This window comes from Otolemur garnettii, unplaced genomic scaffold (assembly GCF_000181295.1).
Source record: "Otolemur garnettii isolate 467f Iridium unplaced genomic scaffold, OtoGar3 scaffold00057, whole genome shotgun sequence".
NCBI lineage: Eukaryota > Metazoa > Chordata > Mammalia > Primates > Galagidae > Otolemur > Otolemur garnettii.
This window is the reverse complement of record NW_003852452.1, coordinates 2,652,618-2,668,894: the sequence shown is the minus strand read 5'-3', so window position 1 is coordinate 2,668,894 and position 16,277 is coordinate 2,652,618. Positions and strand designations below refer to the sequence as shown.

Below are 16,277 nucleotides of genomic sequence, written 5' to 3'. Positions count from 1 at the left end.
TTTAAAAGAATGTCTGAATCTTAATAACAGAAAGGCCTGTGAGGTTTTACAGAAGGTTAAGCCGATTGGTCGGATGTGACTTAGTGTCAAGTACTCAGATCAATATGTATTTGAGGTCAGTGTCAGTGAATGGAAATGATTTGGAGAGGACGGGGGTGGGGGGCAGAGGTGATGCCTGTCAATACTATGAGGCATACGATTCACATAACCCTTCTTGCCTTTGTGGCCCCGCCCCACCCCACCACTTGGCCTCCGTCCTTACTGCAGGGATCTGGAGAATACTAAAGACTTCCTTTATTCATGGAGAGTGGGAAGGATATCCGTGGAACCATCTAGGCCATATGCCTGCCCAGTCTTTCTGGATCAGCATCTTTAGACTGGGGCTTCCCTCCCCTAATTAATTCTTTCCAAATGCTGATAAATTTAGCTGAGTTTAGATTTCATCGAAATTTTCTATTGATTGATTTACACAGAAAAAAATCTTCAGTACAAAGATGCTCTGGTGTCATTAGGATGAATGTAGAATATTGGTGTAGGGAATTCTCCTGTGCAAATAGTTCCCCACTGATGCCAGGAGAGATGAAAGACAAAGTTGAAAGTGAACAAAAGCAGAGGCCAAGAGTACACTAATTTTTCATGGACTTCAGGTATGAAGTTGAAATCAGAAGAGTGCAGGTGAAGGGAAATATTGACTTACTGTTGTTTCTTTGTTAGGGTAAGAAGAGGCTTCAGCATCCTCAAGTTATTAAAGGAGAACTATTTAACAAGGAAAGGCAGGCAGAAAGGGAGGGCCTTGTATTGAGTGGGATAAAGAGCATCTCTGCTTCAGGTGATGAAGAGGATGTGTAATGCTTGTTGCTTTGAAGGTGGAATGTGGTAGAAGTTTTTTTTTTTTTTTTTTTTTTTTGAGACAGAGTTTCATTATATCGCCCTCAGTAGAGTTCTGTGACATCACAGCTCACAGCAACCTCAAACTCTTGAGCTTAAGTGATTCTCTTGCCTCAGCCTCCCAAGTAACTGGGATTACAGGTGCCTGTCACAACGCCTGGCTATTTTTTTGCTGCAGTTGTCATTGTTGTTTAACTGGCCCGGGCTGGGTTCAAACCCACCAACCTGGGTGTATGTGGCTGGTGCCCTACCCACTGAGCCATGGGCACTGCCCATGGTAGAAGTTTTTACCTGATTCTTTGCAGAACTAAAAGCAAGATCAATTGCTAGAGAGAGAAGGGTCAGAGAGTGGTTTTCAAAGCATCACATGTTTTTGGAAGAGCCACAGTAGATACTGTCCTCTTGTGAAAGACTCATTACCACAGGTGGTTTCTCTAGGAAGCAACCTAGAGAATGGAGAGTGGAGAGTACCAACGTTCGTCAGAAAGTAACACTGGGAAAGAGGAATTATGTCTTAGAAGGGCGTGGTGCCTTTCGTGGTTGGCTGGTCAGACCTTGAGAAGCAGCAGATCAGACTGAGTAGGTAGGAATTCATGTTACTGAGCCCGCCTGTAGCCTCTGCACCTGCTAATATGGCCACCTCATTCATCAGCCCATCAGGCTATCCCTGGGGTGGCACTGATAAATCCTGTTGATAAACATCTACCAGCACACCCCTGGTATGATCCCATGAAATAAATACTGTGGTGACCAGCAAAAGTGATCCACTCACCCATTTGGCCTCCTGTAACTGGGGCCTGGCCACAGGGCTCCAGGACAACCCCATAAGCCCGAGTCCCAAAGCTTGTTAGGGCATCTGTCTGATTGATTTCACCTGCAGGATGGAGGGTCAAAGATCGCTCAACGGGGAGAAATAAGAAGTGAAATGCATGAAGGTCCTGGGCTAATCTTGAGGCATCCCACTTGGAAAGAGACTTTTTAAATTACCAGGAAGATACTCCGAAGCATGGGGACCATGGCAGGGCCTCAGGTTGCTCACATCTAACGGTGGTAATAATTTCCATAATTCTCACCTGGTCACCTCCCAAGGCTGTCACTCCAGCTTGTTGTTTGTTTTGATCTTCATGACCCCCTGGTTTCTGGCAGTTAAGCGCCACCATCTGGCCTCTATACTTCATCCTCATTGCTGTCAATGAGACAGGTTGTCTCTCCTGTCCTCAGCCCTGGCTTACAGACGAGGCCATGGAAACTTTTCAGCTCCATTATAATCTGATGGGGCCACCAGTATCTTTGCCGTCCATTGCTGCCCCAAATCATTTTTATGCAGTGCATTACTCTGTGTGTTCGCGTGTATATATATATATATATATATATATGTATACCAGAGGCACCAGAAAGAGTATACACATTTTAAGAGATACTATCTATGTTATCTTTTACTCAAGCAGTAGTTCATTATAATCAAAAATGTTTGGACACTGGTGGTAACCACTTGAGCACCTCTTGTAATTGCAGAAGTCCAATGTGACTTGTATTCATCTTTTGTTATTAGTATATGTTGGAGTAGTACCAATTTTAGTAGTTTTTTCCCTTAAAATTGAAATACGTGTTTTGGCCACTTCTGCATATATAATCTATACCTTATGAAATAATAAGAACTTAATAAGAACATTATGAACAGATAAAAGGAATATCAGACAGTCCAAAGAGCAAGACAGCTGTGCTTCATCAGCGTAAATATCTGCATAGCCAAGCAGTAATTCTTCAATCCCAGCAAAAACATGTTCCCTGTTGTTTGTGGTGACAAAGAGCTGGAGACAACCTAAATGTCTGTCACTGGGAGAAAGAATAGGTGAAATGTTTTGGATGTGTCCTAAAAGTATCATGCAGCCGACAGAAACGGTATCTTAGAGTGTCGTATTCACAGAATGAATATGCCACAGATAGAATATCAGTTATGGAAATTAAAGATAAATTGCCATAAAACTCCTCACATCCTGTAAAACTACATTCAAATTAAAAAATAGGAGGGCCGTCCAGAAAGTATCCAGCCACTTGTCTCCATTTTTCATTATCACGTGACTGGATACTTCCCAGACAGCCCGAGTCTATACAACTCTGTCCATTAGAAAGAGGGGGAGAAGAATGGAGAACACAAGTAAAAAGGGAATGTGTTATGAACTGATGAGCGAACTAACTGATGAGCTCTGCAAGGACCCACCATGGCAACATGGCTTTAAAAGACAAGTATAATCAACTCGGCTATCTGCCCCTGACGTCCACTGCTCTTGAAGGCCCGGGCTACACTGCAGATTTAGCAGAATCGTCACTGAGCAGGTCCTGTCCCAGGGACCGGAGTGGATGGGCACATGGTTGGATCTGTCCAAGCCACTGTTCTCCTCTCACTTCCATGCAGCCAATTCCGGCCATAACAGAACACCACAGACAGGGCGGCTCAAACTCAGAAACCAGACAGGGCAGCTCAAACACAGAAACGTATTTTCTCACAGTTCTGGAGCCTAGAAATCCACCGTCGGATTTCTGAAAGAAATCCACTTTCAGTTTCTCGCGAGAGCTTTCTTCCCAGCTTGCAAAAAAGCCACCTTCACGTGGTATGCTTGCTCTGCAGCCTTTCCTCAGAGTGTGTGTGTGGAGGGATCTCTGGTGCCTCTTCTTGCAAAGACACTAATTCAATCAGGGCCCCACCCTTATGACTTCATTGAACCCTAACTACTTCCTTACAGGCCCCATCTCCAAATATAGCCACACTGAGGGTCAGGACCTCACCATCTGAATTTGGCTGGGACATGTTTGCTAGATGAAAGTGGCCCTCAATCAGGAAGAGCCTACATAATATTTCAGAGAGAAGAGACTATAGGAAATAAAATTCAAAACCCAAGACCTCCAAAGACATGGTATTTCCTTGCAGTGAGAAGTGTTTAAACAGTGTGGGGCCCCTGGGACAGTTGACTTGGCTATCTATCTTCTGAGTGAGCTGGAATTTTAAGTAGGGCCCAAAACAAAGGGAGAGAAGTGCTATGTCAAAGAAAATCAGAAGTTCTAAAAGTTTTAGATTAAGTCTTTTCAACAGCATTTTGCATTTAGAACTTTAAGAAACTCTAGAGGTAATCTTATTTAATCTGGTCATTTTACAAATGAGAAAATGAGGCCTACAAAAACCAAGGTCATCACTGGGAGTTCTTGCCACTCAAACAGAACCTTCCCACTATGTATCTCTATTTTCTGTCTCCAATGGACTAGGAAAAAGAGCAGAAACTAACCTCCATTCAAACTCCACAAAGACTGAATTGCTAAAGTAAATGAGCCAATGTTGTCAATACAGCATCAAGTAACATAAGGAAAAGAAAAAATTCTGTTCCTCTCATTCAGGAAGGAAAACCACTAGCAAATGTGGTCAAATGGTTAGTTACATTTTCTTTCTTGTTAATGATTTTTCTGTTTCAGAATATTTTGAAGCTGGAACTCAGAAAGCTTTTTTAGCATGATTGCTTTGGGTTGTTAGGGATGTCACCAAGACAGCCTTTTACAAGGCACCTACACAGCCTTCTGTTTCCATGTGAAAAAAAAAGGGGGGGGGGAAAGGAAAAAACCTCCAAGAAGCACAAGAACACTTTACATTCTTTCCAAGTGTTACAAAACTAAGAAAAAAGAAAACAGTTTTAGCTAGTTTCTGAAAATGGGGTAGAAAATTAAATGGCAACCCTCTTATCAGCTAATTACTAAAATACATAGTTATTCTAAAGGAGCCTAAATAGTTTTTCAACTATCAAGATTCAGAACGTATGAGAGAAATCAACTACGAACTAAACTGCTGTAGGAACTAGGATGTGTAATACACGATCTTGTGTTGAACTAAAATACGGCAAAAATACCTTGTATGACAAAGAAGAGTTTTAGGCTGATTTCCCTTTAGGGACATTCTGGGTGAGTGCAAGGGTCAGAGCAGATAACCCATTGTAACCGCCAAATCTTAATGACTCCTACTTTAAGAAATAAAGTTCTAGGGTAAGTCAACAATGCTTGGCTTAGGTTTTATTGATGTTTATGCAACATTATGAGAAAAAATAGGCTTTGGCTGAAACACATCTAGAGAGAAAAAAAAAAATCTTTGCTTGCCTCAATGTTATGAACACATTTTTCAAGACGATACACCAGCGGGACTTCAAAAGCTGCTGGGATGCTAAATTCTAAGAATACTCAATTCTAATCACCCCTGGGAAGTCAATGACAGTATTTACATAGTTCTTTTAACTGGGGGGCAATTAAATTATTTAAAATTAAACCATGTACAAAGAAGTACATGGTAAAAAAACAAAGTGGATTTCTAATTTCCAAAGTCAGGTTCTCCAGTGAAACAGCTTTGAGGGTGTATCAACTCAGAAAGTTATTCTGCACAACTATTTTGAGTTTTTACCTTTCTCGAAGATCAAATCTGGTCATACTTTTTTTTTTTTTTTTTTTTTGCTTGATACTTAGCTAAGAAGAACATTTTCCAGTTTCATCCATGTTAACATGAAGGAGACAAAGTGTCCCTCTTTCTTTAGGGCTGCATAGTATTCCATGGTGTACATATACTACAATTTATTGATCCATTCGTGGATCGATGGGCACTTGGGCTTCTTCCATGACCTAGCAATTGTGAATTGGGGTGCAATAAACATTCCAATACAAATATCCAGCCAGATGGTCCTACAAAAGATGTCCCTAGTCAGCCATCTTGGCTCTTCCTCCCAACCGTCAAACTTTAAATTGTCAGACACCGTGCTAGATGGTGGAGGCAATGATGAATAAAATATGATCTCTGCTTTAAGGTGATATTTATTTACCATGAAGATCAATTCTCTATAGCAAAACCAGTCAATAATTTGTATATGTGTGTGTTTATACAATGTTTTCTAATATGAGTAATGATTAGCTTGTACTTATCTCTCCCCAAACAAAATACTACAAAAGTGATGTGTCCTTGTTGAGGTATCACATTTGAGGTGTGGAACTTGTTGATGTTAATTTTGATGATCTGGTTAAAGTGTTGTTCTATGCCTTCACTATGTAGTTATTTTTTTTTCTCTTGCAACTATCGGCAATCTATGGGAAGGTATTTTAAGATTATGTAAGTATTTTGCTCCTTAACAGACACTTTCTGTTCCCCTTCCCTGATTTAACCCTTGATAATTATTACCCAAACTAATCTTTGCTATGATGGTTCCATCTGGCTGGAAGGTAGAATATTGGACTGAAGAGAGTGGAAAGGAGGCACAGCTCAGATGAAGATCACAGAGAGAGACAGCAGAGACAACTGGCGACCCCATGGGAAAAAACTACCAAGCTGAGAAAGAAGATAGAGAAAAGATAGCACAGAACAAACCCAGAGAAGCTCAGAGCCCAGTGAAAGGGTGAGGAGGGTCCCCTCCAACCACCTACATGCCTTCAGTGAACAGTGGGACACAAAGTATACTGAAGGAGTTCCCTCCACAAGCCCAGGCATAGCAGCTAATTAGGAAGAGTGGGGTGAAAGAATGAGCTCCACTCTTCACTCCATGGTGTCCATAAGGGAGTGCCACAAGAGACCAGAGTGTGGGCTGTCTTACACCTGGACACTTGCTCCTCTACACCTCCTGTATTCACTGCATCCCACAAAGTAGTACGAGCTCAGCCTGAGAGTCATGGCTCCTCCCCCATTGCAACTGTGAGAATACTGTGAACAGAGAAAGCTCACTAACAGCTGCTTCTCTACAAGTGGATGTGTGCTGCTAGGAAGCAGGGCCCATCACAATTCAGGAGCTACTTACCCACTAGCATTTTGCCGGACTGCATTAGGCAGGCAGCTCCCAGTGCCGCCCAACATGAGTTCATCACAGGGAGAGGCAGGGGACAGGTCTTAGTCCTGGATTCAGGTGAGGAAGCTCTTGTGGACACATCTGACAGAAGTGTGGTGGGGTGCTGAGGAATGGGGACCCATGAATGCACCACCCATACCCCCACTGGAGAACTGCCATATAGAGGTACAGAAAGAGCCTAGCCCCTGGTCCATGGCAATCAGACGCCTCAAACGCAAGTACCACCTGCCATCTTGGAAATTAAGCTGGGGGACCCAACTCAATTCACACTGTTGGTAAGAGGTGAACACTGCAGGTCAGAGATACTGAGAGGTTCATCAGACCTGCTAGAGCACCCCATAGTTAACTCAGGACCAGCACTCCTCTCCCTGGCATGGCGGAGATCAATCTCTAGGGACCAGGAGACAGGCCCACCAGCCAGAATTAAGACACCTGGGTCTCAATCAAAAGTCCAGATGAGAAAGAATAAGCAAAAGAACTCCAGGAATACAAAATACTCAGAGCAGAAGACCACCACCAAAAGAAAATACTAAAGCCTTACCAATAGATACCAACCAGAACAAAAACATTGAAATGATTAATAAAGAATTTCAAATACGGATTACAAGGAAGCTCAATGAAATACAAGAGAAAATGGAGACCCCAAACAAAGAAACCACACACACAAAAAAAAAAAAAAATTACAGGAAATGAATGAAAAATTCACTAAAGAAATCAAATTTTTAAAAAAAAACTTCTGGAAATGAAAAACTTATTCAAGGAAATATACACAGTGGAAAGTATTACAAATAGACTAGATCAGCCAGAAGAAGGAATGTCAGAGCTTGAAAACAACACCTTTGAATTAAATAAGTCAGTCACCCTTAAATTAAAGAACAGAAATAAGAGTAATGAACAAAGCCTACAAGAAATATGAGATGATGCAAAGAGGCTCAACATAAGAATCACAGGCATCCCTGAGGGTGAAGAACAAAATATATTCAGGTTGGAAGCCCTGTTTGAGGGAATAATTGAGGAAAATTTCCCTGGTCTTGCTAAAACTTTAGATATCTAGGAAGCTCAAGCTCAAGGAAATCCATTGCAAAGAGGCAATCACCAGAACACACAGTCATCAAATGACTGGCCAAAGTTAACATAAAGGAGGAACCCCTACAAGCTGTAAAGCAAAAATACAGAGTAAATTACAAAGGAAAATCCGCCAGGCTAACTATAGATTTCTCAACTGAGACCTTACAAGCCAGAAGGGATAGGACACCATTCCCAGTCTTCTAAAGCAGAATAATAATTCTGTGTTTAATATAAAACCAGAAAAGAGCCGAATAGTGAAAGCAACCTTAAGCAAAAAGAACAAACCCAAATGAACAACTTTACCAGACTTTGAGCTATACTACAAGGCTATAGTAACCAAAACAGCATGGTACTGGCACAAAAAGAGACATAGACCATGGGTCAGAACAGAGAACCCAAATATAAAATCATCCTCATATTGCGGATCTTTGACAAAGCAGAAAAAAATATACACTGAGAAAAAGAATCCCTATTCAATAAATGGTGCTAGGAAAATTGGATAGCCCTATGCAGAAGAATGAAACAGGCCCCCTGTCTCTCACCACTCATAAAAATTAATTCAAGGTGGCTAACAGATTTAGACTGAAGGCATGAAACTGTAAGAACGTAGAAGAAACTGTTGGAAAAACTCTTCTAAGTATCGGCCTAGATAAAGAATTTATGAAGATGACCCCAATGGCAATCACAGCAACAAAAAAACTAATAAATGAAACTTGATTAAATTAAGAAGCTTCTTCACAGCCAAGGAATCAATAGATTGAATAGGCAACCTACAGAATAGGAGAAAATATCTGTAAACTATACATCTGACAAAGGGCTAATAACCAGATCTACAAAGAACTTAAGCAAAGCAGCAAGAAAAAAAACCCACCCTGTAAAAAACTGCGCAGAAGACACAAAAGAAAGATTTTCAAAAGAAGATAGACTAATGGCCAATAAACACATGAAAAAATGCTCAACATCTCTAATCATCAGAGAAATGAAAATCAAAACCACCATGAAGTATCACCTAACTCTAGTGAGAATACCTTTTATCAAAAAGTCTCAAAACAACAGATGCTGGCACGGATGCAGAGAGAAAGGAACACTTATACACCATGTGGTGACCGCAAACACGTACAACTTCTACAGCAAATAGTATGGAGATTCCTCAAAGACCTAAAAATACACCTATCATTTGATCCAATCGCACGATCGGGAATGTATCCAAAGAAATGAGAAGAGTCCTTTTACCAAAAAGGCACTTACACTCCAGTGTTTCCTGCAGCACCATTCACTCACAAAGATACGGTGTTAACCTGTGTCCACAATTCATGAGTGGATTAATAAACTGCAGTATATGTACACCATGGAGTACAACTCAGCCATAAAAAATGAACAAATACCTTTTATATCAATCCGGATGAACTGTAACCATTCTCCTAAGTGAAGTATGATAAAAACAACAACAACAACAACACATGTGCTCACTATTACATTAGAACTAATCAATCGATGCTCATGTGCACATACGGAAGTAAAATTCAATGAAAATCAAGCATGTGGGAGAGGGAGGACACAAGTAAAATCATGCCTAATGGATTCAATGCACACTATATAGGTGATGGGCAAACATTTAACTTCGACTCATTCTTACAAAAGCAATTCATGCAGCCAAAACATTTATACCCTTCTAATATACTGAAATTTTAAAAAAAAAGTTTGTTGGTTGAATGAATTCTCCCTACCAAAACGGTAAGATAGCTAAATTCTAGACAATGTCTTTATTCAACTATGTCTCCCACCTCCAGTTCTAAAAATAGGGAAGATACTACTGTTAGAAGAAAAATGTATTTTCAAACTAAACAGAATTTGTTTTTCAGTTATGTAATATTGCGTATACTCATCTCAACCAAATTTTCAAAAGCAAACATTTTTCAAAACTTTTTAACAGGGTATAATAAAAGCAGAAAAATTAGAATTTAGAATTTAAAGAATATATATTCACATTCATACATTAACTTTGAAAAGTCTTATTTCCAGATATTCTACAAAAGGAAAACCTTAAAAGTTGAACAATAAAATTTATGGGTACACTGTAGTTAGAACCCAACTTTATTGTTACAATCAATTTTTATTTACAGAATATAAATCTCTTCAAAAAGATACATTCCTTCATTTAATCAATGGCATAAAGCCTTATTAAACAGAAATAAAGCCTAAACATCACTTATATTTAAACAGAAATACAAACCGCTTCATTAAAAGTTTGTGAACACATACCAAAAATGTAGTTTTACTTAAGCAGTTACATGAATGAGGCTATGCTTAATTTTCTTCACTGCAACCCCATTTTATCCACAAAACAAATTTTACTTAAATTAACAGTAGTAAAAATGTAAAAATTAAATTCTAAACATGAAAATATGAAACAAAAAAAAACAGGAAGTATCTTCATTACTAAACAGATTAACAAATTCTCAGACACTCAGATACTTTCTGAGGCATGTCAAAACACCTACATCAAAAGTTGCATTCATTTGAGAGGTATCAATACATTTTCAGTGCTGTGACTATCTGTAGCACTTACAGTATATACAAAGCAGCATTAAACTACTATGGTTCACATTTGATAAACACAAATTTAAGCTTTATGCCACACTTTCCCAATTCAACATATAGCCAATGCAATGACAGTTACTCATTTCATTTTTTTCTTCTGGAAGTGAATAAGGACATTACTATTTAAACATATGTAATAATGCCATGTCTTTTTCCTTATAATCACAGTTTTTATTTTAAAAATCAAATACTTCTTAGCATGGAAACTTGACCCAGCTATACAAAAGCTCCTAAAGAGTACAACCAGAAAGTTTCCTATCTGCAAATAACATTTATAGTTACTTTAATACAGGTAAGTATAGGAAACTACTTTGGATTACTGGACAATAGAAATTTCAGGGTGTCACTACCTATAATTAAGTAGCAAGCACACCACAACCACAACCATGGCAAGTTAACACTCTCATCTCCTCTACTGCTTTCGGGGGTCTTTTCTAGGCCACAGGAGCTAGTTTACATGGACACCATTGGGTTTCAACCTATCTCTGAAAGTTCCCTAATTATAAGTTTTGAAATTTAACTAATGGGACACCAACAATTCCAATCAGTTAAGTTTTCTTCTTATTCTTCACTAATCAGTTCAAATAGAATATGTAGTGTTTTCAATTTTTGCAAACAGAGGTGTTTTATTAAAATGATTAATGGTATTTTGAATGGGTAATATGTTAATGAAAATGAAATTAAGAATATTTGAGAAAATAATTTTTTTCATAACTAGAAAAGGTATAGGATTCAGAATGAAAGTAAGACATAATAACCATATTTTAACCCTGTTGTTTTATAACATCAGTAATATAGCAAGTTCATAAAGTACAGAAAAGAAAAAGGAATTTTCAAGAGAAAAATGAACTAAAAACTTGAATTTCAGATGCCTCAAACTCAAAAAAGTTTATAGTGCTTATAAGCACAATCATTATTTTTTCCATGCAAATAGTTCAGATTCATTTCATTTCAAATTATAATCCAGAAAATTTACAGCATAAAAACTCTGTTCAGAAAAATCGAATGCATTATGTAATACAGCCTCTTAGTTTCATTTTCAAGTATTTAATACAAAGCCACGTATTTTCTTTTATAGCAACACATTTACAGATTGAGCTTCAAAGAAGGGGGAAAACTCATTTAAAATAATTGGTAGGCTTTTCTGTCCAAAGACATCACACCCAAGACATGACACTGTAATCACACACAGTGATATAAAAAAGAAAAAAGGGTGGTTTAATATAATGTCTTCTTTTTAAAAAGAATCAAAACCAATGGCCTTAATATGTAACTAAATCCCTAGTAAAAAAACATTCTAAAATCTAATGAAAAAAAAAAAAGAACAGATCAATTTTGAAATAAAGATAAAGCTGCTTTACCACACACTTATAATTCTTTTTTTCCGTGCGTAATAATTACTAGCATTTCCCTTCTGTGTAAAGTAGGGCAAGCTGCTTCCAGTAACAAAACTCTCCTAGTATAAACCACTGCTCACTTTGTCTACCCATTCAATGACTGATTAGTAAAAGCCTAAGTCCATGTAACTTTGGAATGCAATATAAAATGTTATTAAAAGCAATTTAAAGCAGAAAATAAAACTGATATTTTCATTTACAATATGCAAAAAGCAATTCACAAAATGATATAGAAAGCTTCTGTATAATGTAAAAAGGAAATATCTGTATCATTTTAAAAGTGAAGGTTTTTAACTTTTGAGAGTTTGGGGGAACTTCTTTGTCTTTAAATGTAGAAATTTTAGTAACATGTATTTATGATGTTAAGTATTTTTCATTCAGCAAAAACTAGAAATAGTTGTCATTAAAAGATTATCTATGTCTTTTCTGTCTTTTACATTCCTATAAAGAACAACTTTAAATTTAGAGAACTCATCTGAGATACACTTTAAGATAAACTAAAAGCTATTCTTTGTCCTATCTTTTGAATGCATGGGATTTAGACACATACTGAGATATATAAAATTTCAAGGCTTTTTTTTATAGGAAATTGTTAACAACCCTGAAAATAGAAGAAGGTAATACTTCAGTTTACAACCATTATATTTTTAATTTCCTTTAACACAGACTCATGACTCAAAGAGTGGAATTCTATTAATGTAACAGTGTATAAATTCACTGCTTTCAGGAGTCTTACCTCACAAAAAGTAAAGGCTGACTAAAAAATGAAGAAAAGTCTTATTGGGCACTGAGAGGCTAAATAAATAAGAACTAACATTAACCAAAGCTGATAAAACCCTACGTCCAGTTCCTGTGATCTCACTGTGCAGCCCAAACTGTTGGCTATTTCCAGTCTATAACCAATAAGCTAGATCATTTCCTTACAGAAAAAAATTCTACAAAAGGGGAGAGAATGCAAAACAATACACAATCTCATATGCAAGATACAATTCACACTAATTTACAAATTTTTATTTACACTGTTTTATATACATTCCAGGCAGACCTAGTTGATGAGTTTTGTGCTCATATTGATCTCAGGCGATCATGTGAACAGCATGACTTACTACCACATCTCTTAGATATCCAGAAATGGTAGTAGCATGGGGTTAGGAGGGAAAAAATCATCACTGGTCAGGTAAGATCATAAAAGTATGAAAAGAAAAAAAAGAAAGAAAGGAATTGTGGAATTTTGCTCATTAAAGCATCCAGGCCACTGTGGTCTACTAACATTGAATATACATGAATGCCACTTCTCACAGCCATTTTCATATATACAAAATGAGTGTACTACCAGTTGAGTTAATTAGATAAGGCATTCAAGTTCCTCAGCTTAACATAAAAAAGGCAACAGATATCTCAGCAAGCCACAGGACAAATTTTTGAGCTGATTTTAGAGCACTGTTGAAGTTTACCCTCCTTAAGAATCCCTTAAATGGTCAATATAAAGGCTAACAATTTGAAGCCTACTGCTAGCCTGCATGAAGATCCCAAAAACCTATACAGGAAGTAGAAGCATCACAACACTCAAAATCTAGCCAAAGAGTGGGGGCCATACCTTAAATACTATATCTGTTCCCAAGATCCACTGCGCACTCCTAGAGCTAATATGAGTGCCTTTTTTCCAGGTTACATTCACTTCTATATGAACCTCTCTAAACCACAAAAGTGTCATAGCTTGAAGCTACGCATGGTCTACCAACAATGGTTCTGTGAATCTCTATTCCATATAGTTTGAAGAACATGGAGGAAGGTAGAAAAATTATCTTAGCTCCTCCCACAATTTTACAGATATATACTGTTGCACTTTAGAAGGCAGAAAGAAAAAAAAATTTAAGAGTATTAATTATTCATTGTTTTATGAAAATGTTCCAATCATAGCTAAAAATTCCACCAAAAACAATTTTTCAAGTTTACCCTAGTGTTATAAAAAGCTACTATTTAATTGGTTCCATTCATTTAATCAACTAGGCAAACTCTATCGATCTTACAGTAATAGGGTTTACAAAAACAAAAATGAACATTTATAACATTGGGGAGGTAGAAACTAAATCTTGATCTAACACTGTTACAGATACAAACACATTTTTAGGTTCTATTTATGTAACTAGAATTCACCATTTGATGGCCTTAAATGTTTCTACTTATTTTATTAGCTTTAAACATCTTGAGATAACCCAAGTATTTTAAAGCATTTGTCTGAGAATATAAGTCATTTAGAATAATACGTCACCCTCCCCAGATTTTGATCTAGTAAGCCAACTTCGTACATGCGCACTTGCGTACATGTAAACAAAGTGCAAAGCTTCTCAGACCAATTTTCTAAGTTAACCATGACTGCTCAACTATACACACCAGACTTCAGACCTTGAAGCCTAACCCATATAACTGCCTCTTTCTCACCCCCAAACAAAATAAAAAAAAATACACTTCAACAAAAACAAGAAAAATTTAACAGAAGCCCTCCTACTATGACTAAACTTAATTCACATTTGTCAGATTTTAAGTGTGTAAAATCAGTGTCCTAAATATTTCTTATTTAATCCTTTTAATTGCCTCAACACATTACACTGAACTTAAGTGTTTCAAGCAAACATTTGCTAGACATGAAACCAAACTAAAACGTAAACTATACGGAAAAAACCTGGACAGATAAAAAAGAATTAATCTAAATGATAATTTCTTATTTCCAAGTATGATTAATTTTAGATATTTGTTTCAAAAACTAACAATACTAGAGACTAATAATTAAAAAACATAGACTATCCCAATAAGTAAAACAAAATTTTTGGTTAGAAACAATTTGATACAGTAAAATTTTAAAAACTAAAACTAGTAACGATAATGACCATATTTAGCATTTCAGACATTATTTAATACACATTTCGGTAGCATTAATTCATACTTATTCCAGGATTATATGGTAAATATTTGTATTTATACTGCCAGACTATGTAGAGAGGGGTAATGCTAAGTCAGATTCTCTTAAAAAGAAATGCTTTCTATATTCACTTCAATAAGATGTACCACCCACAGAGACAGTGTATGTATTTTACCCTTCTAAACAGATATTTTTATATGAACATCCTAAGTTATCTACATCAGTCGCATTTTGAGAGTAAATGATTCCTTTTACTAACAGTGCATCAAGATAAACTGGTTACACTGACAACTAGCAATGTTTACTACAATTAACCTTATTAAAGTAAAACATTTAAAAATTTCTCTGGAACATTTTCGTTGCTTACACTCAAACAGATAAAGCAGTCACAGAATCATGTTAAATTTATAATAAATAATTCACATATAACATAGATTGAATTAGCAAAGAAAGGTTAAACTGACATCGTTATACCTTTTGCAGATTTAACAAATTTTTAATCCACCACATACTGATAACAATAGGTATATTTCTTGACATCAGTCTATTTAAAAAATAGATTGCTTAGAGGCATAATTTGTAAAGCAAAATAACAAATTAAATAACAGAATTTTAACAAATATTGGCTTTTTGGAATTTCTTCAGAAAAGATTCACAAGCACTGCTCAGCTACTTGAGAATAATTGAATCTCTTCTTTACTCAGGCACTTTTAATGCAGTAACCTCAGGCTTCATTTTAAAGTACTGGTTAAAACGAACAATTGCATACCTAAAGAGAAAAGAGAATAACAACAAAATTAATCAAAGCTGGAAAACTTAATTCTTCCTTATTTTCCACTCACCCTTCTAAGCTGTTTTTTTAGAAATTTAAGATTTTCAAAAGATGTATTTTTAGTTTATTGCACCACCTACTGGACACTTTTCTAATAATGAAAGCACTTATCTTAAAGCAGATTTCTTCACAGACCAATTTACTCAATGGATGCAGCATTTATAATCTTTGGCCGAAATTAATAACTGCAATCTTCCCTGTGAGTTCTAAATGTTAATCCAAATAAAGAGTAGAAGCGAATGTGATACATATAATGAAATTTAACTTACCCTAGGAAATCAAACTCAATAGTAGAGTATTTGGCTTGAATCAAAGCCCACAATCCCCAAAAGAAATGAGATGCCTTAAAAGGAGAGAAGAAAAATGATAATTATGATAATTCATTTCTTTGTAAAACAAGTATCAAACTGTTAATTCTATCCTCCTCATCAACCATACATGACACTGCCTTGCTGCTCTCTTTTCATATAAAATAACTAAAACACAGATCATATTGAAATGTACAGTCTCTAGATGACTCCAGATCACTTCTGTCCACACCAGAAGAGCTAAGGTAAATTATAATCATTTAAAAATACAGCCCAATTTCTGTGACCTGCTTTGTATAAAGATTATAACATCAGCACTAATAGATGTCAGTTACGGGTTTTCATGCTTCAAATTATTAACAGGTTTTCTACAGCCCGTTATCAAAGGCTTTTGTTTCTTTCTTT

The 16,277-nt window shown here is 36.7% G+C and overlaps 1 protein-coding gene across 2 annotated transcripts in view; it reads right to left on the bottom strand.

Annotated features, from left to right (window-relative positions):
* Window positions 1–14,704: 14,704 nt before the first annotated feature.
* ETNK1 (ethanolamine kinase 1) overlaps window positions 14,705–16,277 on the bottom strand; it is a 48,155-nt gene continuing 46,582 nt past the window's right edge. The window contains exons 7-8 of one of the 2 annotated variants that reach the window (XM_003792459.3): window positions 15,834–15,907; window positions 14,705–15,501 (exon numbers count right to left, since the gene is read on the bottom strand). In XM_003792459.3, the coding sequence (XP_003792507.2) occupies window positions 15,429–15,501; window positions 15,834–15,907 (147 nt within the window). In that variant the 3' untranslated portion in view covers window positions 14,705–15,428. The remainder of the gene's footprint in view (window positions 15,502–15,833; window positions 15,908–16,277) is intronic. The other variant, XM_023514688.1, reaches the window with a different exon arrangement.